At 40.7% G+C, this 25,066-nt stretch overlaps 1 protein-coding gene across 1 annotated transcript in view; it reads right to left on the bottom strand.

Moving 5' to 3' along the window:
- Positions 1-5,959: 5,959 nt before the first annotated feature.
- The window catches only part of ACAT1 (acetyl-CoA acetyltransferase 1), a 27,149-nt gene continuing 8,042 nt past the window's right edge, over positions 5,960-25,066 (bottom strand). The window contains exons 2-12 of the mRNA XM_011926669.1: positions 21,940-21,987; positions 19,966-20,083; positions 19,573-19,668; positions 18,965-19,065; positions 15,212-15,355; positions 13,829-13,979; positions 12,326-12,421; positions 11,466-11,579; positions 9,943-10,007; positions 7,640-7,797; positions 5,960-6,832 (exon numbers count right to left, since the gene is read on the bottom strand). Coding sequence (XP_011782059.1) covers positions 6,712-6,832; positions 7,640-7,797; positions 9,943-10,007; positions 11,466-11,579; positions 12,326-12,421; positions 13,829-13,979; positions 15,212-15,355; positions 18,965-19,065; positions 19,573-19,668; positions 19,966-20,083; positions 21,940-21,987 — 1,212 coding nt within the window. The 3' untranslated portion in view covers positions 5,960-6,711. The remainder of the gene's footprint in view (positions 6,833-7,639; positions 7,798-9,942; positions 10,008-11,465; positions 11,580-12,325; positions 12,422-13,828; positions 13,980-15,211; positions 15,356-18,964; positions 19,066-19,572; positions 19,669-19,965; positions 20,084-21,939; positions 21,988-25,066) is intronic.

The raw sequence follows: 25,066 nt of genomic DNA, 5'->3' as shown, positions 1-25,066 counted from the left end.
CTCTGTCGCCCAGGCTGGAGGGCATCGGTGTGATCTCTGGTGACTGTAACAACCTCCACCTCCCAGGTTCAAGCAGTTCTCCTTCCTGAGCCTCCCGAGTAGCTGGGATTACAGTTGTGCGCCACCACACCCAGTTAATTTTTGTATTTTTAGTAGAGACAGGGTTTCACCATGTTGTCCAGGCGGGTCTTGAACTCCTGACCTCAGGTGATCCACCCACCTCAGCCTCCCCAGGTGCTGGGATTACAGGCGTGAGCCACCATGCCAGGCCCAAAATCTTTTATATTTAGTTGCTATTTTCTATACTGAGTGAAGTCTGTTAGTACTAATGGATTTACCAGCGCTACTTTTTAATTTACGAAGTATTATCTAAATAATTATTTTCCAATTTTATTTATTTTTACTACACTGGTATTAGCACTTCCAGTGCAACTAATAATGATCAAAGTCTGCTTCATGGTCTTGTTCCTCATTTTAATGGCAATGTTAAGTATAATGTTTGCTTTTGTTAAGTATGTTTGCTTTTGTTTGTAGAATGTTACGTCAGAAGTACCTGTTCAACTTAATTCTCATGTTTAAGCATCAATTAAAATATTTCCATTGAACTCATGAATTTATTTTTATATTGGTGATTATTTTAAGTAAATTTGTTTTGTGAACATCTTACTTAAATGTTTTTGGTTTTTGTTTTTGAGACAAGGTCTTGCTATATTGCCCGGCTAGAGTGCAGTGGCTGTTCATGGGCGCAGTCATAGCCCACGATAGCCTTGAACTACTGCGCTCAAAGGATCCTCCTGCCTCAGCTTCCTGAGTAGCTGGGACTACAGGTGCACACCAACACATCCAGTGAAAAGTTTACTTTTAATGAGATTGGTTTCAAACTTATGCCAGTTTTTAAAATGAATTTTAAACCTTTCCTTCTTTTTCTAGTTTATTTGAATATTGGGGATACTAAATAGTACCAGTGCTAAAATGTGAAGTTTAAATTTTACAATATATGTAAAAGCACTTAGATTAATGCCTGGAACATAATAAGCACTTTAAGAACTAGTTGCTATTATAGCTGATGCTGTTTTTTCTTTCTTTTTTCTGCAACAGTTTATTTAGAATGGGAAATAACTGTTCCTTGAGACTAAATCACTACTAAATTATCTAGGCCTGGAGGCTTTTGCTTAAACAGTTTTCCTTTTTTTTTTTCTTTCTCCTAAATTTCTTCCTGGCTGATTTATTATCTATTCAGGCTTTGACCTTTTTTTCCTGAGTCAGATATCACATTTTTTCTAAATTTTGCTTTTGTTCTCTTTTAAATTAGATGCGATTTTTTTTTTCTGTCAAAAACACTTCTTAGATTCAACAGATATATAGGAGTCTACTTTATTCTTTGTGCTTCCTACTTTCTCAGGGTCCTTTTTGCATGTTTATTTAACTTAAACTGAATAAAAGTTATCTGATTTTTTTTTTCCCCTTAAACCATGTAAGCATTTAAGGCTATGAATTTGCTCCTGATTTCAACTTTCAGCAAAATTTGGAAGGTGGGGTAAGTACTTTAATATTCATACATAATTATTTGTTAATAATGTAATAAATGATACTAGGCTCTTTTTTGCCTAAAATTTTTTTTATTGTGGTCAGGATAAATTGCAGGTTTTATAAATGTTGTATGGGTGCTTAGAAACAGGTATTCTTGGCTGAGCATGGTGGCTCACACCTGTAATCCCAGCACTTTGGGAGGCCAAGGCAAGCAGATCACTTGAACCCAGGAGTTCAAGACCAGCCTGGGCAACATGATGAAACCCCATCTCTACAAAAAACTAGCCGGGCGTGGTAGTGTGCACCTGTGGTCCTAGCTACCAGGGAGGCTGAGGTGGGTGTATCACTTGAGCCCAGGAAGTCAAGGCTGCAGTGAGATGAGACCATGCCACTGCACTACAACCTGGGCAACGGAGCAAGACCCAATCTCAAAAAAAAGTTTTAAAAAAGAGAAATAGGTATTGTTTATAAAGGTAAAATTTGATATTTATTCAGTCTTATACTATTTGAATCCTGTCTTTCATACTTTTTTCACAAATGTTTAATCCATGAAACATTATTATCTTGGTCATAGCTTTGGCTTTGTTTTCTGCATGGTCTACAGCCATCATAAAAAGTAGTTCTTTCCCGATTTTAACAGTTTCTGCCTTCTCATAATTTATGATACATGCCAACCCTTTTTACCTTTTTGTTTGTTTGTTTTTGTGACAGAGTTTTGCTCTTGTTGCCCAGGCTGGAGTGCAGTGGCGTGATCTCAGCTCACTGCAACCTCCACTTCCCTGGCCCAAACGATTCTCCTGCCTCAGCCTCTCATGTAGCTGGGATTACAGGTATGTGCCACCACGCCTGGCTAATTTTGTATTTTTAGTAGAGATGGGGTTTCTCCATGTTTGCCAGGCTGGTCTTCAAACTCCTGACCTCAGGTGATCCACCCACCTCGGCCTCCCAAAGTGCTGGGATGAGCCACCATGCCCAGCCTCTTTTTACTTTATAATTGGATTTTTAAGCTTTTGTCTTATAGTAACTTAAGATATGGAACTGTAACCGTAACAGTCCATTGCCCATTGTGCATGACAAGTCAGTATGCAAGACCCTGGGCTGCAGCAAAGAAAGATGTTTAATTGCAGGGCCACCAAATGAGGAGACTAGAGGAAACTTCAAATCTGTCTCCCTGAGGGTTTAGGAAGTGGGCCAAGGTACAGCCTGTTTATTGCCTAGTTATAACTATATTTCTGTCCAGGACACAGCATGCAGTTCTTATAAGTCCTATGAGGGCAGTCTCAGAACTTGTCCTACTGGCGTTTACCTTTATTTAGCAGATAAAGATACATGTTACCGATATTTCACCATGTGAACCAAGGGGAACCAGGAGCTAGGTAAAATACAAGGAAAAAAGGAAAATACAAGGAAAAAAGGAAACTTAACACATTTTAGAATACTTCAATGAAGGTAAGTAGTGCATCCAAAGGTCAGTGATCTGGAAGACATTTGAAAAGTGCTCTTGACAATTCTGGGGAAAAAATGGAAAGGAAGAGAGAACCAGAGAATAAATGGTATTTCTTTAAGAGACAAGGTCTCCCTCCCTCTGTTCCCCAGGCTGGAGTACAGTGGCAAGATCGTTTCACTGTAACCTTGAAGTTCCCCCTTGGCCCTCTGAAGTTTCGCTGGAAAATAAAATTGTTTGCAAAAGGCAGATTAATTGGAGAAAAGGAATATACATTTATTTAATGTGTATACATGGGGGCCTTCAAAGACCTGACCCCACCCCCAATGGGATGCAGAAACTTTTTTTTTTTTTTTGAGATGAAGTCTTGCTCTGTCGCCCCAGGCTGGAGTGCAATGGTGTGATCTTGGCTCACTGCAACCTCCGCCTCCTTGATTGAAGCAATTCTTCTACCTCAGCCTCCCGAGTTGCTGGGACTACAGGCATGCGCCACCACGACCGGCTAATTTTTGTATTTATAGTAGAGACGGGGTTTCACCATGTTGGCCAGACTGCTGTCGAACTTCTTACCTCAGGTGATCCGCCCATCTCAGCCTCTCAAAAGTGCCGGGATTACAGAAATGAGCCACTGTGTCTGGCCAAGTGTAGGAACTTTATACCATCTTCAGGTTACAGAAGTAATGTGAGCTCCCAGCATGGCCAAAAACATGTTATTTTGGTAAATCAGGTTTTAGTGGCAAGACAGCTTAAGGGGAGGGAAAGGGGACCTGACTAGGAAAGGTGGTCTTGTTAGTAGCTTTCTCAGAGAATGGATGTTAAATGTTTAAGACCTTTAAAGGTATCAGGCTCTCATTTACCCTTTTCTAGATTCCAGACAAGGGAAGTCCTGGCTGCATTAATGGAGATTCTCCATAGATGCAAATTTCTTCCACAAAAAAAAGCTTTGCAGCACCACTTCTGTTTGCTGGCCCTCTGACAGCCATCTCAAAATATGTCAAATAAATGTAATTTGAGGTAAAATATTTTTATTTCCTTCAACCACTGCCTCTCCTTCTTCCCCAGCCAGTCCTTAAGCAGTCATTTAAAAAATCAAAAACTTTCACCTAACTGAATTCTTAATTCTTCATTCCATGGGCTTGCCTAAACCTTTGTCATTTTTGGAGGAAACATCAGAGTATTTTCTAAAGTCTTCCGTGTTTGAGACACACCTTTTAGTATCTTACTTTGTTTCATTAAAAACAGTTAGATGTTCTGTCACTTGTTTTCTTGGATTGAATGTAATAGAAATAAGAAACTATGGCTACCTATTTTTCTAACTAGATATTAGAGAAATTTAATACATTTTCTCCAGAATGTCTTAGTATGATTTTCTGCTAATTAATTTTGCCAATAAAATATGCTCTATAGGGCTGGGCGTGGTGGCCCATGCCTGTAATCCCAGCACTTTGGGAGGCCGAGGCAGAAGGATCACCTGAAGTCAGGAGTTCGAGACCAGCCTGGCCTACGTGGCAAAATTCTTGTCTCTATTGAAAATACAAAAATTAGGTAGGCGTGGTGGTGTATGCCTGTATACTCAGGAGGCTGAGGCACGAGAATCACTTGAACCCGGGGAATGGAGGTTGCAGTGAGCCAAGATCGTGCCACTGCATTCCAGCCTGAGCTACAGAGCAAAACTCTGTCTCAAAAAAGAAAAAACAAACAAATACGCTCTTTAAAATCTTCCCCCTTAGGACTTAAAAGTCTGAGTTTTTCTATTATCTTTATGTTTTCTGTTATGTTAGATTATTGCTTCAGCGCATCTTTTTTTTTTTTTTTTTTCCCTGAGACGGAGTCTCGCTCTGTCGCCCAGGCTGGAGTACAGTGGCCAGATCTCAGCTCACTGCAAGCTCCGCCTCCCGGGTTCACGCCATTCTCCTGCCTCAGCCTCCCGAGTAGCTGGGACTACAGGCACCCGCCACCTCGCCCGGCTAGTTTTTTGTATTTTTTAGTAGAGACGGGGTTTCACTGTGTTAGCCAGGATGGTCTCGATCTCCTGACCTCGTTATCCGCCCGCCTCGGCCTCCCAAAGTGCTGGGATTACAGGCTTGAGCCACCGCGCCCGGCCTTTTTTTTTTTTTTTATTAAAGAAACATCATTTAAGCTGGGCATGGTAGCATGTGCCTATAGTCCTAACTACTCAGGAGGCTGAGGCAGGCAGATCACTTGAGAACCCAGGAGTTCAATCAAGGTTACCGTGAGCTATGGTCATGTCACTGCACTCCAGCCTAAGTGACAGAGCAATACCTTATCTCTTACAAACAAACAAAATCTACTTACTTGTTGGTTCTCTGTTTCTTCTCTTTTTTCCATTTTTTCCCAGAATTTTCAGAGCACTTCTCAGATGTTTTCCAGATCAATGACCTTTGGACACAATGTTAGTTTCTGCTTATCTTCAATGAAGTATTCTCATGTTTTGGGTTTCCTTTTCTCATCTTATCCAGCTCCTGGTTCAGTTATAAGTATTTGTAAGTCGGGGCAGATAATTATTGAAAGACATTTAACTAAAGTATAGGAAGTTAAGAACGTGGGCTCTGGAGCTCGACCAACTTGGAGTTGAACCCTAGCCAGCTTTTTGCCCTTGGAATTTATTTAGCTACTCTATGTCTCAATTTCCTTATTTATAAAGGAGGGATAATAATGGTACCCACTCTTAGAAGTTTTTGTGACAATTAAATGAGTTTATACATACAAAGCACATAACAAGCCTCAAAAGTTGATGATTACAGATGTTTTTGAAAATACTCTTCCTGTGAATCTTAAGAGCAGTTGATTTTTCCCATATATTGTCATTTTGCTCCTTCAAAGGATCTACAGTACATTATTTGCCAACAGATAATGTGTACACAATGACCTTTACTGCCCCCTCCTCTTCCTGAGGGCGAGTTTTCCCTCTTCAGAGCTGCAGTTGAGGGTGGTGTGCATAGCCCCTGCCTATAGTGTTTTAACTTTTTCCCAGATAAAATGCAATGCAGGATACTTGTGCTGCAGTCTGTCCTGCTTAAGAAAAGGCATTGTGGTTTATTGGAAGTGGTGATCTGTTCCCTTTTTTATAAATCATTCAGTTTATCAGTTTCTACCTCCTTTCCCACTCTCTATGCTGCTGTAGTAATTCAGAGCCCAAACTGCAGGGTTTTCTATTTGACCTCCCCCAACCCTGAATGTTGAGGTTATAAGAAATTGCCCTCACTCTAGACCCTGAGCACATGGGCTTCTGTCTTGTTTTGTAGTACTGTTGCACACACTGTGGTTTGAGTGATTATATGAAGCACTGTTAGTTTGTCCAGAATAGCCAACTCTTACTGTAAAGAAAAGTAATTTACTAAATGTAAATTACCTACAGAGAACATTCACTTGACCTTTAACAATCCTCAAAAATATAAATTTGTTCTCACAAATGGAAGCTTCTAGCTGCTTACGTAAGTCACTAATATTACACATTGGTATTTCTACTATATTTTGATTATAAGTATAGACTCACAATGCAAAGATGTATCAGACTTTTCAAGGTTACCAAAAAAAAGCAGAAGAAAAAATTTAATTTCAAAAGGTTTTGGGATTTTATTTTGATTTTTAAAAGTTAACATAGAAAATAATATAAATGAAACAGCTTATCTGAATATAAGCTAACCCACAATAGTCTCACTGATTACAGCAGGCCTTCTGGTCACATAGGGTTGTCTCCTTAAATAGCAGGTTGTCTACAGCTTCTGAATTAGCATGGCAGAAGCACCTCCTCCTCCATTGCAAATACTGGCAAGACCGTATTCTCCTTGCTTCAAGGCATGAGTCAAATGACCAACAATCCTGGCTCCAGACATTCTAAAATTAAAAAAGCATTTACTTCTTTAATGAAGTACAGAATTTATGAGTAACCAAAATGTTTCTATTCCAATGTAACTTCGTGAAAACCTTACCAGCCACTACTTCTTGCTGAATTAACTACTACTATTCTAAAACTAAAACTTGGAGGACTTGTTTCAGGAAAGGTCACAGATCTTAGATCTTTTATTTATTTATTATTTATGTATGTATGTATGTATGATGGAGTCTTGCTCTGTCGCCAGGCTGGAGTGCAGTGACGCATCTCAGCTCACTGCAACTTCCGCCTCCCGGGTTCAAGCAATTTTCCTGCCTCAGCCTCCCAAGTAGCTGGGACTACAGGCGTGCACCACCACACCCAGCTAATTTTCATATTTTAAAGTACAGAATAGTATAATGGAAGATGGAAGGGGGATGTGGAATAAACTACATATTGGGTACAATGCACACATTTAGGTGACAGGCGCACTGAAATCAGCCCCCACCACTATAAATTCATCCATGTAACCAAAACCCACAGTACCCTAAAGCTAATGAAATAAATAGGAAGGAGAAAGAAAAAGGGGGGAAAAAGTCTAAATGTACACTTCAATTTTCTTCAACATAAAATGTTATTAGGTTTCAAATAACAGATGTGACAGGTCTCTGTTCAGTATTGGATACCATCTATCAGAAATGATTTTTGCCTTATGAAAGATGGGTAGGAAGGAAAACTTAAATCAAGAGCAACAGGAATTATGAGTTTTAAGTTTAGCTAGAAACACAAAGGCAGCTATTAACCTAGATATAGTTATTATTTTTACCTACCCAATTGGATGCCCCAGAGAAACAGCTCCTCCATTGATATTCACTTTTTGGGGATCAATCTCCAGCATTTTAATGTTTGCTAGTACAACCAGACTAAAGGCTTCATTTACTTCCCACATTGCAATATCTTCTTTTTTTAATCCCACATCTTTAAGAACCTAAGATTTTTTAAAAGACAGATGATGTTCAAATAATTAGCAATCACAACTTACTGTCATTTCCTTGAAATACTACAATTGGAAGTTCTTGGTTTCAGATGGAAAGATCTCTATTTTCAGATTTTTTTTTCTAGACAGAGTCTTGCTCTGTCTCCCAGGCTGGAATGCAATGGCGTGCTATCTCGGCTCACTACAACCTCTGCCTCCCAGGTTCAAGCAATTCTCCTGTCTCAGCCTCCTGAGTAGCTGGGATTACAGACGCCCACCACCATGCCCAGCTAATTTTTATATTTTTAATAGAGATGGGGTTTCACCATGTTGGCCAGGCTGGTCTCAAAACTCCTGACCTCAGTTGATCACTCACTTCAACCTCCCAAAGTGCTGGGATTACAGGCGTGAGTCACTGTGCCCGGCCTATTTTCAGATTTTTAGTTGCTTATCCTATTCCATTATATCAAAGAATTTTGTTTGCATTATGTCTGTTTGGACATAGAGGACAGAAAATTTGATTTTCTTTCCGCAGATGTTTGAAAAGGTGCATTTTCTATTTAGGGGTACATAATGCTTTATATATTCTTAAGCTCTGCTTTACTGATTGTGTGTTGCTTAGTTCTACATTCTTTGTTGTTGTTGTTGATTTGTTTTGAGACAGGGTCTTGCTTTGTCGCCCAGGCTGAAGTGGAATGGCACAGTCAAGGCCCATTGCAGCCTTGATCTCCCAGGCTCAAGCGATCTGCCTGCCTCGGCCTCCCAAAGTGCTGGGATTACAGGCGAGAGCCACTGCACCCAGCCAGTTCTATGTTCTTGACTGTGAATGAAAGAGGTGTATAAGTTTCTACTATAAGTAATATTAATGTATACCCTGCAGTTTCTGCTTTATAAAAGTTACTGTAGGGTTATCCGGGCCACAGATACTTACACCTGTTGCAGTTTCATTGTAAGTCATTTATTTAAAATCTTACACTATATGATCTGTTTTGTTTTGGTAGTTCCTCAGCTATGCAGGAAGGTGTATTTATGCCAGTATTATCCCTATGCTAATACTTTTTAAAACATTACTAGTGAGTGCCCTTTTTCTTTACAGAAGAAATTTGATTGTTGTGAGCAATAATAAAATTAACATGAAACTCTTCCTCCACCTTTCTCTCTTCAACTAGTGGACTAAGGGTAGCTTTCTAGCCTATACAGCTCAAACAGCTTCCACTGTTCCAACAACACAAAACAAAATATGGTACCCATATATAGCCACGTCTGTAGCTCTCAGAAGTTATTCTACCTTCAGAATCCAGAATTGTGTAGTATCCTTGCTTTCCAATGTGGTGCACTCACTTTCAGAAGCTGCATGTTCCTGTCATTTTCTGAGATCTGCCAGCTCTGAGCAGATCATGACTCCACTGGCCCCTTGTTTCTGATCCTTCTCTATTCTTGTTTCCTACTGATTCTGCAGTTTTTTTCATTGCGGGGGTTGGGGGCAGTGGGGAGAATCTGATTTTACTAAAATTCTGCAATTTTTTTTTTATCTGAGTGCTTACAGAAGTTTACTGTCAGGTGAGGCCCTCTCAAAAGGAAATATTTACTTAAGATTTCTAAGAACCCTGAACCCCTAAAAACTTTCTTTTCCTGTGACTGCTTAGCAATTTCCCATTGAGACTTGGTTATTTCTCCTTTGATAGCACTTACTGACAATTTGGAATATGTAGGTTTTCTGTCTCTACTTTCACCATTTACTCTGAAGACCTGCTGCCAGCTGTTCCCTTTCAGAATGGAGTCCCCTCCTGGGGAGTGACTAGTTGCTTTCCGTTTTAAATTTGGAACTACCAGCCGGCATTCCCTTTTCTTTGCCAAACCAACCTCCCCTTTGTGGTTACCACACCAGGTGTGTGAGTTCTGTATGATACTTACAAATAATTCAGATGTGTAGTTTTACCTGTTCTACTGAAGATGTAGTTTGTGGGCTGTTCTTTATTTATTTTTTGTTATCCTTGTTGCTCTTACTCTTTTCAGGAGAGGACATGGGAAGATTTGAAACCAAGCTATCTCTCTGCTTTGGCAGATAAACAACATTTAAATTCTAAAAACTGCAGCCTTGGTATAAGCAAACTGGAAGTTGGCATAATGGAGTATCGTCCCTCACTTTGTTCTCACCATAGATACAGCATATACAGGAGCAATTGGAAAATCAATAGGTTCCACAGCAGCGTCAGCAAATGCTGTTTTAAAAAAAAGGGGGAGGGTGAGTTGTTAAAATCTTTTTTTTTTTTTTTTACTACATAGAATATGCAAAAGTCAAGTTTAACCCATTAAATGCACATTTCCTAACCCCTTTAATATATATAAATATATTTCTTCCTTTTCTAAGATTCTACACTTTATAAAATTACTCCAGTAATCTAAGACACTGATTTTCATTGGGAGGGAGTTTGGGGGTATTTGCCTGTAGGAACATTGGCACCATCTAGAGATGTTTTTGGTTGTAGGAATAGTTCAGATGCCACTGGGTAGAGACTAAGGATTCTGCTAAACATCTACAATGCATAGAACAGTCCCTACAACAAAGAATTATTTAGTGCAAAAGTCAATAGTGCTGAGGTTAAGAAACCATGATCTAAGCTAAGAAAAAAAATGAAGTTATAAGGCTTTTTATAAAATAACAAAATAGCATCTGTTTAAATCCTTAGGAAGAAGGCAAGACAGATTTTTGCAGCTAAAAATCAGCTTAAGGACATTGAGAACTTACCCAAGGCCACAGTGTTAATATTAAAATGCCACACATCTAAATTTTGTATTTCTGGACTCCTAATCCCATATTCTTTTTTTCCTACATAGCTGCCTCTCTAGGAAAATGCATGTACTTTATTTTCTTCTATTTATCATAAAGGACAGGAAGTTTTTTAAAGCTTAATCTTTAAAAAAAAAAAAAAAAGAGAGAGACAAGATCTTGCTCTGTTGCCTCGGCTGGAGTGCAGTGGTGCTGCAGCTTTGACATCTTGGGCTCAAATGATTGTCAGCCTTAGCCTCCTAGGTAACTGGGACTACAGGCATGCCACTGCACCTGGCTAATTTTTTTCTTTAGAAATGGGTTCTCACTGTGTTGCCCAGGCTGGTCTCAAACTCCTGGCCTCAAGCAGTCCTGCCTTAGCCTCCCAGAATGCTGGGGTTACAGGTGTGAGCCACTGTGCCTAGCCCTTAAAGCTTAATCTTATATAAAGTATAATGAAAATATTAAAGGAGCTTCTATCTCAATTGAAATATGTATTAAATTCTGCCACAGGTACAACCTATAGATAGTAATATTTAATATTGGGGTTGGCTATATCTAACAAGTAAACTTAATTTCAGGAAGAGCTTATAGATGTTTAAAAACCGTTTTTTTTTTTTTTAAGACAGGGTCTCACTCTGTCACCCAGGCTGGAGTGCAGTGGCACAGTCTCAGCTCGCTGCAACCTCAAACTCAGGAGGGCTCAAGGCATCCTCCTACCTCAGCTTCCCGAGTAGACGGTAGTACAGGCACATATCACCATGCTCAGCTAATTTTTTAACTTTTTGTAGAGATGAAGTCTCACTATATTGCCCAGGCTGATTTTGAACTCCGGAACTCAAGCAATCCTCCCACCTCAACCTCTGAAAGTGCTAGGATTACAAGTGTGAGCCACCTCGCCTGGCCTTACCTACTATTCTTGCCAGTGGTGTAACATTGAGCCTCTTGGCTGCATCTGCCGTCATCAGAACCAGAGCAGCTGCTCCATCATTCAGTGTACTGGCATTGGCAGCTGTTATTGTACCTGAAAGCAAAAATAAGCATGAAGTCAGAACATTACTTCACAATAAATGCATTTGGTTCAATTTAACAAATACTGCCTGGGCTGCTAAATGTTTAAAGAAATTACAAATATGGGTGGAGACAACTCCTGCCCTCAGGAAACATGTACATATAACTGCAAGACAATGTAAGAATACCTTTTTGTGTTCATAAAACTAAGTTTTCTCAAAGATCAGAAACATGCATGATGGCACTGGGTAAATGCTGGTCTACAACTCTTGAAAGATAGGGACCAGTTAATATTTTTGTATCCAGGGTCTAACTTTCCTTATTCAATATATAGCAGATACTCACTACATATTTTTCAAATCAGATATTTCTTCTTATCTAGAATCACCTGAAGTTAAAGATCAATGAATGCTAAAAACTACCAAACCACTTTAAATAGGAGAATGTTATTGTATATAAATTATATCAATAAATCTGTTTTTTTCAATGCCAGTGAAGACCCTATCATAGACTGCTACATATGAAAAACTAAATTCTGTAGCCATGTTACACATCCCTTCCCTTAGATTTATATATTGAAGGTATAAAGTATCAGTTTTATACTTTCAATTAATCTTACATGAGCCTGATATATTGAAAATGTTAAATAACATGTAGATGTTTTCTAGAATTACTTTTTAAAAATCCTTAGGCAGTTCTAAGAATTAGATATGGTATACTGGCTCAATTTTTTCTTATGCTTCATTTCTTAACACTAACCATTTTCTTTCTGGAAAACTGTCTTCAGCTTTGGAACTTTGCTAAAATCAACACGTTTATATTCTTCATCTTCTTTCACCACTACATCTGGTTGACCTAAAATAAAAATATTTCAAGTGAAATCGCTCAAAACAAGTAGTCATTCAGCAAGCAACTGTTGTACAAAATGCTCAGTGGTCTGTGCCTCCCTTTGTATCCCTGCCTCCCTTAAACCATCCCAAGTAAACACTAATCTAGAATTTATTATCTATAATCTCTATTATGTTACCATCTTAAAGAGAAACTTATAAAGCAGCTTCACAAATTTTTTTTTTTTTTTTTGAGGCAGGGTTTTCCTCTGTTGCTTAGGCTGGCATGATCACAGTTTACCTCAACCTCTCCAGGCCCACGTGATCCTCCCACCTCAGCCTCCCAAGTAGCTGGGACTACAGGTGTGAGCCACCACAGCCAGCTAATTTTGCTTGTTTGCTTGCTTGCTTGCTTGTTTGAAATGGTCTTGTACAGTCTCCCAATAGAGTGCAGTGCTGCAATCCTAGCTCACTGTAGCCTTGAACTCCTGGGCTCAATTGATCCTCCTGCCTTGGATTCCCTAGTAGCTGGGACTACAGGCATGTGTTGCTACACCCAGTTAATTTTTAATTTTTTTGTGTGGAGGCCGAGTCTCACTTTGTTGCCCAGGCTGGTCTCAAACTCCTGGGCTCAAGCAGTCCTCCCACCTCGGCCTCCCAAAGTGTTGGGATTACAGGTGTGACCCACTGCACCCAGCCACAAAATTTAAATCTACACCTCCACATCCCATTCTCTTCTTCCTCAACTCCCTTCTATGATCACAGACTCCACTCTTCTGACCCCAGAGGTAGCTATCTGACCTATACTAGATAAGCTGTAGTATTCTATCATGTAGAGCACAGTAATCATTCCTGGAATAGAATTGTAACCTAAAGCAAGTTAATGAGTCTTTATTGTGGATTTATTCTGCTGGAACTGGTGAGAAAGTCTCTTTCCTTTTTGAGAATCGTATATATGTGACCCTAGAGGTAGAGGCAGCAACTTTAGAAAGACTGACAGAATAAAGCACAAAAGCCTGCAGGTGTGAGAAGCCAGGAGCGTATGCCTTTGTAGTAGTGAACACCCAGTTCCAATCCCTGAAGTTCCCAGAGCTGAATGGTTGCTACTGTTCATCCTTCAGTTCTGGGCGGCACTCCCAGTAACCTTCTAGTAAATCCCTTTTCAATGTAAAATACCATGTTGACTGTCACTTACAGGAAAAAGAGTTCTAATAAATTTCTCAAAATAATACTCTTAGGGAATCTTATAAATGGATTGAAACCTGACATTAAGTTGGGTGGATTTATGTTCTCTCTGAACTGGCAAACTTCACTTTTTATTAACCATAAGCAGTGTCCTCAGTTGACATGAACAAAGATAATGTCCTAATTTAAAACTTAAGCATAAAACATTCAGCAACATGAAAAATCTATTCATCCTTTTTGGAACTTTTACCTTTTACTGTAACTGTGACAGGAATAACTTCATTTCCAAATTTCCCAGCTTCCCATGCTGCTTTACTTCTGGTATAAGAATTAATAGCATAAGCGTCCTGTTCATCTCGTGCAATATTCAGCTTCTTTGCTGTATTCTCAGCACAGCTGCCCTGATGAAAAGTTGCAATAGTTTAAAGTCAGTTAACTTTGCGTAATTTAGAAAATATCTTTAACTTTGCATAGCTTATAAAATAGTGTTTAGTAGTTACGTTGCTTAAAATATATTTCTTAGGCCGGACGTGGTGCTCACACCTGTAATCCCAGCACGTTGGGAGGTCGAGGCGGGCAGATCATGAGGTCAGGAGACCAAGACCATCCTGGCCAACATGGTGAAACCCCGTCTCTACTAAAAATTAGCCGGGTATGGAGGCACACGCCTGTAGTCCCAGCTACTCGGGAGCCTGAGGCAGGAGAATTGCTTGAGCCCAGGAGGCGGAGGCTGCAGTGAGCCAAGATTGTGCCACTGCATTCCAGCCTGGGCAACAGAGCAAGACTCCATTTCAAAAAATAAAAATAACAACATATACACACACACACATTTCTTTCTATACCAAGTCACTTTTCACTCATGTCTTTTTTTGAGATGGAGTTTCACTCTTGTCACCCAGGCTGGAGTGCAGTGGTGCAATCTTGGCTCAATGCAACCTCTGCCTCCCGGGTTCCAGCAATTCTCCTGCCTCAGCCTCCCGAGTAGCTGGGATTACAGACACCACCACCATGCCTGGCTAATTTTTTATATTTTTAATAAAGACAGGGTCTCACCACATTGGCCAAGCTGATCTCAAACTCTTGACCTCAGGTGATCTGCCTACCTCGGCCTCCCAAAGTGCTGGGATTACAGGCCACAGCCACCGCACCCGGCCCACTCATGTCTTATCTTCAAATACTTGAATTAGCCAAGCAGTTGCTAGCTGAGTGTCAGAAAATACCGTATTTAAATGTGGGACAATTTCTTTTTTTTTTTTTTTTTTTTTTTTTTTTTTTTTTTTTTTTTTTTTTATTATACTTTAAGTTCTAGGGTACATGTGCATAACGTGCAGGTTTGTTACATATGTATACTTGTGCAATGTTGGTGTGCTGCACTCATCAACTCGTCAGCACCCGTCAATTCATCATTTATATCAGGTATAACTCCCCAATGCAATCCCTCCCCGGGACAATTTCTTTAATGACTGAGCCATGCCAATGCAATAGGCATACAAAAATATTTTCCGAAAGTGCATGGCTAAAATCAACATTTATAGAGTCCATCTTTCAGTTCAGTTTGTAAAGTACATACAGTAAGAAAAATCAAACAGTATTGGACACTAGATAGCATTTATCCAGTAAAAATCACATTTACCATATGAATTTTATTGTAGACATCAGTTAGCCCGTCTTTAACAATCAAATCTTCAAGCTTTACCCCACCGTATGGTGTTGATCCTCTGTTCATTACATATGGAACATTGGACATGCTCTCCATCCCACCTGCCACCATCACATCCTGCGCAGCAACACCAGAAAAACCCAATGTTAATTCAACAGTTGCAAACCCATGACACCCTTTATACAGCTACCACCAAACAAGTATTCTACATGCATTTATTAAACATTTCTTACACAGTGAATATAGGAAGTACCCTCTTTACCACTTCACCCTGATGAAAAGAAGTGGTGTAAAATAATATAATGAGAAATAAGTTCACTGGGTGCAGTGGCTCACACCTGTAATCCCAGCACTTTAGGAGGCTGAGGTGGGTGGATCACTTGAGGTCAGGAGTTCAGGATCAGCCTGGCCAACGTGGTGAAACCCCATCTCTACTAAAAATACAAAAATTAGGTGGGTGTGATGGTGGGCGCCTGTAATCGCAGCTACTCGCGAGGGCAAGGCAGGAGGATTGCTTGAACCTGGGAGGCAGAGGTTGCAGTGAGCTGAGATCGTGGCACTGCACTCCAGCCTGGGCGACAGAGCAAAGCTGTCTCAAAAGAAGTTCACAACCACACATTAATAAGAATCCCAGAAATCTGGCTGGGTGTGGTGTCTCATGCCTGTAATCCCAGCACTTTGGGAGGCCGAGGTGGGTGGATCACGAGGTCAGGAGATCGAGACCATCCTGGCTAACACAGTGAAACCCCGTCTCTACTAAAAATGACAAAAAACTAGCTGGGATAGGTGGCAGGCGCCTGTAGTCCCAGCTACTTGGGAGGCTGAGGCAGGAGAATGGTGTGAACCCAGGAGGCAGAGCTTGCAATGAGCCAAGATTGCACCATTGCACTCCAGCCTGGGTGACAAAGCAAGACTGTCTAAAACAAAAAAAATACCAGAAATCTTTCATGTAAAACCATCTTCTGAAATTCTTAAGTTTTCTTTTAGACAGGGTCTCGCTGTTGCCCAGGCTGGAGTGCAGTGGCATGATCTCAGCTCACTGCAATCTCCGCATTTTGGGCTCAAGTGATCCTCCCACCTCAGCCTCCCAAGTAGCTGGGACTATAGGCATGCACCATCACACCCACCTAATTTTTGTATAATATTTTTAGTAGAGATGGGGTTTCGCTATGTCACCCAGGCTGGTCTCAAACTCCCAGACTGAAGCGATCTGCCCACCTCGGCCTCCCAAAGTGCTGGGATAACAGGTGTGAGCCACCGTGCCTGGCCTGAAATTCTTACCTTCTAACCCTTCACTTCATTCATGCTGCTAAAAACTTAATGTGCTCTAGAAGATTAGAAGTAATCTCAGTTCATGAAAATAATCCTACTTCCTTGACTGAGATCCTCATCATCTCTTCCTGGACAGCTGAAATAATTTTCCACTTGATCTTCTGACATGCAGCCTTTCCACCAAAGCATCATCGACACTCATCTGACTCATTTTGGCTAGAATGTAAGTCTGATCATTTCACACTTTAGAGAACTCAGCATAATATATAAACCCTTTACAGTATCCCTTCTCTCGCCTTTTTCAGTCTCATGGCCTAACCTATACCCCAGGTCACACGGAACTAGTTAAAGCTCTCCAGAGACACCATGCACATTTTACACACAAACCTCTGCACTTTCCCCATCCACCAACATGTAAAACATCTACGTTTCCTTTAAAACTAATCAGAACACTACTTCATGTCTGCCTTGACCATTTATTTCTATCCTTTCTTGAAACCATTTCTCTTCCTTTGTGTTCCCCAATTACTATGCAATGCTTTTAATATTATTATATGTTTATATGTCAGGTCTTCCCACTAGACTATGCTCCTTTGAGGCCAGACACCCTGTAATATTTTTACATCCTTGGCAACTGACATATAGAGGTTTAATAAATATTAATCAATCAACTTAGTACTTTTACAAGTCAACAAAAAAATCACTTGCATTATAAGGGCTAGTTAAAAACACAGTTTAATATAAAACATTAATGTAAACATAAAGCCAATAATATCTTCTTACAGTCTTTAATCAGGCATACAAGCAAGCTCTATATCAAAGAAACCTAAATATTTTGCCTATTCCGAAATATAGAAATTCTTAACCAGTTCTCATCTAAGTTTTGTTCACTTGTACTTTTTACTGGGGGTGATGGCAGTAATAAGTGACAGAAAATAAGGTATCAATTCTTCATTATAAAGCAAAACTGACCGTTTTCCAAGGTCATAAATATTCAAAACAAAGCACTTGCAAATATACCTATAAGTCACTATATATATTCACAAATGAATAAAACAATATTAAAGTATTTCAATATAGTACAAATGGTATTTGCTAGAGAACCACAACATATCACTTAAGACAAAACTTTCCATGACAAAGAATTTTGAAACTAAATCTCGTGACCATTTTTCACCCACTGGTTTGACGAGGGTTTGGTACCACCCAGTGGTGGTGCAGATCCAGACAACTCACACAACTTTTGGAAAGTATAACTGGTACAACTTTTATGGAAAGCATTTGCAAATGCCAAAATGTTCAAATCCTGGCTCAGCATTTCTTTTAGGCATTTTTCCAACAGAGACCTGCACATGTACAGATGTTTTGAAATATTTTGTTTACCACTCTGTTTCCAGTGACTGTCACATGGTAGATGCTCAGCCCTGTAACTCTGTGGCTGTCTCAGACACACTGAAAAAAAATCATCTGAAAAATGAAGGGCTCAGATCTGCGAGAATCTTGGTTCTTCTGTGTGTCCAGGTCTCACCTCCTGACATGACAGCATACATTTGCTAAGGAGCCTGTCTCTTGCTTGATCTCAAGTAAAGACAAGATACAGATCAGCAAGGCCAATTAGAAAGCCTGTAGAACTTAAATGAGTTCAGGCATTGTAGAAACTACAAATTAGTCATCAAGCCTGGGCTCAAACAATGATTTGATTCCCAGGGTTAAGCACCTTGTTCTCCTTTATAATGAAAACATTTATAATCAATTCTGGCAAATATAGTATTTATGAATTTTTAGTCACCCAGCCTCAAAAAAAGACCCAAATGCCTTGGCTGAAAACTTTTTTTTTTGAGAGTCTTGCTCTGTCTCCCAGGCTGGAGTGCAGTGGTACAATCTCAGCTCACTGCAACCTCCCAGATGCAAGTGATTCTTGTGCCTCAGCTTCCCAAGTAGCTGGGATTACAGGCGCCTGCCACCATGTCCAACTAATTTTTGTATTTTTCGTAGAGATGGGGTTTCACCATGTTGGCCAGGCTGGTCTTGAACCCCGGGCCTCAAGTGATCTGCCCCCAGCCTCCACCTCCCAAAGTGCTGGGATTACAGGAGTGAGCCACTGCACCCAGGCCTAAAAACAACTTTTTAACACAAGATACTCAGGCTATCTTTTTCTTTTTTAAAGAACAGGGTCTCGCTTGCTGTGTTGCCTACGCTGGTCTTAAACTCCTGGGATCCTCCTGCCTTGACCTTCCAAAGTGCTGAATTACGGGCATGATACCCAGCCTACGCTATCATTTTGACCATACTTCAGATGGACTTAGCAAATCCAGACACTCTTGAGCGTGTGAGAAAACATAGCAACTTATGAGAAAGAATCTCATTTCTAAAGCATGAATATGCCTAGATTTTTGTGTCTTTTAGCCCTAGGTATTATTCTGATTAATAAATGGAAAGGATGGTGTTTCTTACCTGATGTCCACACATAAGACTTTGAGAGGCCATCATGATGGCTTTCATTCCTGAAGCACAAACTTTGTTTATGGTGGTGCATGGAGTAGAAATAGGTAAGCCTAAAACCAATAAGTCACTTTTGAAAAACAGATACTCAAACACAACTGCAGAACTTAATAGAGCATGTTACTATAAACTACAACATTTCTTCTGCCAATATAACTACAAATTATATAATGCATTTAATATTTAAGCTTAAATAACCTTCATTTTGCCATTTTATACTTTTTTTTTTTTTTTGAGACAGAGTCTCACTCGGTCGCCCAGGTTGGAGTGTAATGGTGCAATCTTGGCTCACTGCAACCTCCACCTTCTGGGTTCAAGCGATTCTCCTGCCTCAGCCTCCCAAGTAGCTGGGATTACAGGCATGCACCACCACACCTGGCTAATTTTTGTATTTTCAGTAGAGATGGGGTTTCACCATGTTGGCCAGGATGGTCTCAATCTCTTGACCTCATAATCCACCCACCTCGGCCTCCCAAAGTGCTGGGATTACAGACGTGAGCCACTGCACCGGACCCCTTTTACACATTTTAAGTATAAAAGCAAAAATGTCTTCCAAGTACCTGCACCCAATACTGCCTGCCTTGTAGGGGCTTGTCCTTCACCTCCTTGTAGAACATTACCCATGTATGCTTCTTTCACTTCTTCTTTTGGAATCCCTTTATTTAAAAAAAAAAAAAGGACAAAAAGGCATTTAATTCAATTTAATAATTAGTGATTATCTAATAAGGTATGTGACATTACACAATAGGAATGGTTTCTTTTTTTTTTTTTTTTTTTTTGGTCAGTTTTTAGTTTCAATCTAAACTGTATAGTAGAAAGACTTCTTTACAAGGGAAAGCAGAAATGTAGGCATTAAGTCATTTCTGAGTGTTACATACATAGTTAATGCAAAATAAATCTTTTCCATGAAATATTTTTGCTCCCTTAACACAAAAAGCAAAGCAACTACTGACCTGCCTTTTCAATGGCTCCCTGAATTGCAATGGAACCAAGCTTAGTGGCTGGCAGCAAGGAAAGGCTGCCTAAAAAAGATCCAATGGGTGTTCTTGTAGCACTTACTATGACCACTTCCTGGCAAGACACAAGATGGTAAAAATAATAGGTATTTTACCCAAATCGTATTTCATTAAACATAATTCATAAATATATTATCCAAAAAAAAAACACTTCTATGAATGAGTAGTCATCAAAAATTAAAATAATCTCAATAGTTGAACAGCTGTAAAGATAATCAGTTCAATGCTAGTGCTTTATGATTTAAGACCTTATAGAAACCAACTCTAAAACAGATGTAGATCCTTCCCAGTTCTCTACAGGAGGTTTGAGGACAGAAGCTTAAGTTTCCTTTCTATTCCTCAGTCAGAACTGAAGAAATGGTCACTGTACCTTGTTTTTTTGTTTGTTTTTGTATTTTTGTTTTTGAGACAGGGTCTTGCTCAGCTGCCCAGGCTGGAATGCAGTGGCACGATCATAGCTCATTGCAGCCTCAAACTCCTCGGCTCAAACAATCCTTCTGCCTCAGCCTACCAAAGTACTAGGATTAAGGGTATGAGCCACCACACTCAGCCACTTTACTCTTGTTAACTGCATAATAAACAACTCTAATGAAGAGGGTCCTTTACTGAAAGGAACTCTGGCTAGGAATCAAGACCTGTATCCTAGATGGGGCTATACCACTTAACTAGGACACAGCAAGGGCCAGAATTTTTTTATATATATAATTTGAGACGGAGTCTCACTGTGTCACCCAGGCTGGAGTGCAGTGGTATGATCTTGGCTCACTGCAACCTCTGCCTCCTGGGTTCAAGCGATTCTCCTGCCTCAGCCTCCTGAGTAGCTGGAATTACAAGCATCTGCCACCACACCCAGCAAATTTTTGTATTTTTAATAGAGATGGGGTTTTGCCATGTTGGCCAGGCTGGTCTTGAACTCCTAACCTCAGGTGATCCACCCACCTTGGCCTCCCAAAGTGCTGGGATCACAGGCATGAGCCACTGTGCCCAGCCAGAACCATAATTTCTTTTTTTTTTTTTTCTTAGACGGAGTTCCGCTCTGTTGCCCAGGCAGGAGTTCAGGTGCCCGAACTCAACTCACTGCAAGCTCCACCTCCCGGGTTCACACCATTCTCCTGCCTCCGCCTCCCGAGTAGCTGAGACTACAGGTGCCCGCTACCACACCCGGCTAGTTTTTTGTATTTTTAGTAGCACAATGGGGTTTCATCATGTAGGATGGTCTCAATCTCCTGACCTCGTGATCCGCCCACCTCGGCCTCCCAAAGTGCTGGGATTACAGGCGTGAGCCACCCCACCCAGCCCAGAGCCATAATTTCTTAAACAGTAAGACAATAATATGAACATTAAGCAAAAGAAGATAAAAGCTCTCTTGAATACTATAAAACAGCACTGTGACAGTTCTCTCTTCACACTTGTCTCCCACAATCTCCTATTAAGTTTAGAGATAAATAACAGAATGGTTGCCTAGATTTTGATAGAAGATCTTAACTAAGTCACTTTAGTGACCCTTACAAAACAGAGAGGACTCCTCAGAAGGTCCTAGGAGATGTAATGGCCCTCCTTGTCTAATTCCCAGCTGGTCCACTCCCTCGCTTCTAGGATCTTCTATATGGTCTCTGCTTGTACCACACACAATACAATGGGAGTCCCTGTGAGTAACGGAAGAACACTGCCCAGTTCTAGAGGGAATGTTGTTTTGCAGCAGAGTATGAGGAAGCAGCATACATTGGCAGAGACTAACTGAAATGTTTTTCTATTATAGTCATCTACTTTAACTGAATATTTGAATAGTTAGCTATTCCTAACTGTTGGATAATCCTGCTTTGACTTTCACATATACCCAAATCATAAGTATATGCATTTTTATTGACATTTCCTTTAAATTCTGGAACTTTTAAAGCACAACTTACTTACCTTCAAAGTGGGTTTTGATACGTAACTCCGTCCCACATATCTTATTTCCTGTAATATAAATATTTACAATGTTATAATGTAAAAATTATTAAACTATATCACTTTATATTTCTCAGTGATAAGGTTATAGTGATTTCTTCCTACATCTTTATGCTTTAATTCCAAGTTTTCTGCGGTCAGAATATATCACTTTTAACAATTAGAAAAAAATGACTGCTTTATAATAAACTTTTCTGATTATTCATTGGAAATGTATGTTTTAACTCCTAAGTTTACTACCTTAAAATTTCTAAGTCTTGGCCAGGCGTGGTGGCTCACGCCTGTAATCCTAGCACTTTGGGAGGCCTAAGTGGGTGGGTCACCTGAGGTCAGGAGTTCAAGACCAGCCTGGACAACATGGTGAGACCCAGTCTCTACTAAAAATACAAAAGTTAACCCAGCATTGTGGCACATGCCTATAATCCCAGCTACTCTGGAGGCTGAGGCAGGAGAATAGCTTGAACCCAGGAGGCAGAAGTTGCAGTGAACCAAGATGCCGGCACTGCACTCCAGCCTCGACAACAGAGCAAGACTCCATCTCAAAAAAAAAAAATTCCAAGTCTTTCTTAAATATAACTTTCTAAAATGTAGTTTTGAGTTAAAGCTAGGTTCTAAATTAGTCTTAGACTCTAACAAGATATTTTCATTTCTTTAAGACTGTTTTCAAGTAAAACTTGCTGTTTCTCCCCATCTACTTCCAACAATTGTCTTTGATTTATATGAGGCAAACACATATAAATATGACCTATAATAGCAGATAAATTATTTCTTAAAAAAGTAAAGAGTAAACATCTTGCCCTTACTACTTCTCAGTTCTTTCCACACTTCTTAGGAACAAATGTCAACAGTAGGCTGGGAGAGTGGCTCATGCCTATAATCCCAACGCTTTGGAAGGCTGAGGTGGGCGTATCACTTGAGGTCAGGAGTTAGAGATCAGCCTGGCCAACCTGGCGAAAAAACCCCGTCTCTACTAAAAATACAAAAATTAGCCAGGCATGGTAGCAGGCGCCTGTAATCCCTGCCACTCGGGAGGCTGAGGCAGGAGAATTGCTTGAACCCAGGAGGCGGAGGTTGCAGCGAGCCAAGATCACGCCACTGCACTCCAGCCTGGGAGACAAGAGTGAAACTCCATAATAAATTAATCAATTCTGACAACGCAGGACACAATTCAGAGACCTAACTGATCTGAAATTAGACTATCAGTAACTGGGCGAGGTGGCTCATGCCTGTAATCCCAGCACTTTGGGAGGCCGAGACGGGTGGATCACAAGGACAGCAGTTCAAGACCAACCTGACCAACATGATGAAACCCCGTCTCTACTAGAAATACAAAAGTTAGCTGGGTGCGGTGGTCCATGCCTGTAAGCCCAGCTAATCAGGAGTCTGAGGCAGGAGAATCACTTGAACCTGGGAGGCAGAGGCAGCAGTGAGGCGAGATCAAGCCACTGTACACCAGCCTGGGCGACAGAGCGAGACTCCATCTCAAAAAATGATAATAAATTTAAAAAATAATAACTTGAAGACTTACAAAAAAAAGTTCCTAATTGTAGTAAACATGCCAGTCACTGCCTCTCCAAACACATGTCTTTCTCAAAGGGCAAGCCTAAGTACTTACAAGGTGACTCCCCTGCCTCTGGCCAGAGCTGATGGGATCAGGAATGGAATAGACTCACCCAAGCTAGCATCCTGAGAGACTGGGTCAGTTGGATGACGGTGGGGACTGGGACTGAAAAGTCAAAAGGGCTGGAGCTGACCAGCCAATGCCACAGAAAAGCAGCGGTTAGAACAAAGAGAAAAGCCATGAATACGCTGAGAAGCAAAAGAATGGAACATACATACTCAAGAGACAGGAGAAATAGACCATGGCACACCACAAGAGGCAAAAGATGGCTTGGTTAGTGATTTTCTAGCTTGGATTCTGGCAGGGTCAGTTGCACTTTATTTTGTTTAAAACTTTTCATATATAGAAGTAAAAAATAAACCAGAACTTCTGGACTCAAGCACTTCTCGTGCCGCAGCCTCCCAAGTATCTGCGACTACAGGCACGTGTCCCTGCACCTGGCCGGCTGCACTTTATTTCCTATCCTTGGATGTCCTAGTGCTTGCCCACTGTATCTCTTCAAAAAGTTCCCTTTCTGGAGATTCCTTAAAGAACTAAAACTGGAACTACCATTTGGTCCAGCAATCCCACTACTGGGTATCTACCCAGAGGAAAAGAAGTCATTATACGAAGGCCGTGCGCAGCGGCTCACTCCTTTAATCCCAGCACTTTGGGAGGCTGAGGCAGGTGGATAATGAGGTCGGGAGTTCAAGACCAGCCTGGCCAACATGGTGAAATCCCATCTCTACTAAAAATACAAAAATTAGCTGGGTGTGGTGGCGCACGTCTGTAATCCCAGCTACTCGTGAAGCTGAAGCAGGAGAATCGCTTGAACCCGGGAGGCAGAGGTTGCAGTGAGCCGAGATCAGGCCACTGCATTCCAGCCTGGGCAACAGAGCAAGACTCAGTCTCAAAAAAAAAAAGTCATATGAAAAAGACACTTGCACACGCTTGTTCACAGCAGCACAATTCACAATTGCAAAAATATAGAACCAGCCCAAATGCCCATCAGTCAACAAGTGGATAAAGCAAATGTGGTATATATACCATGGAATACTACTCAGCCATAACAAGGAATGAAATAATGGCATTCACTGCAACCTGGATGGAATTGGAGACTATTATTCTAAGTGAATTAACTCAGGAATGGAAAAACCAAACAGCATATGTTCTCACTCGTAAGTGGGAGCTGCGCTGAGGACACAAAGGCATAAGAATGATACAGTGGACTTAGTGTCTCAGAGGAAAGGGTGGGGGTGAGGAATAAAAGACTATACACTGGGGACAGTATACTGCTCAGGTGATAGGTGCACCAAAATCTCAGATATCACCACCAAAGAACATACTCATATCATCCAACACCACCTGTTCCCAAAAGCCTATTGAAATAAAAATTAGGGGCCGGGCGCGGTGGCTCAAGCCTGTAATCCCAGCACTTTGGGAGGCCGAGACGGGTGGATCACGAGGTCAGGAGATCGAGACCATCCT

The sequence above is a fragment of the Colobus angolensis genome, unplaced genomic scaffold, assembly GCF_000951035.1.
Source record: "Colobus angolensis palliatus isolate OR3802 unplaced genomic scaffold, Cang.pa_1.0 Scaffold7, whole genome shotgun sequence".
NCBI classification, from domain to species: domain Eukaryota; kingdom Metazoa; phylum Chordata; class Mammalia; order Primates; family Cercopithecidae; genus Colobus; species Colobus angolensis.
The sequence above is the reverse complement of the archived record's forward strand: the minus strand, read 5'-3'. Positions and strand labels throughout refer to the sequence as shown.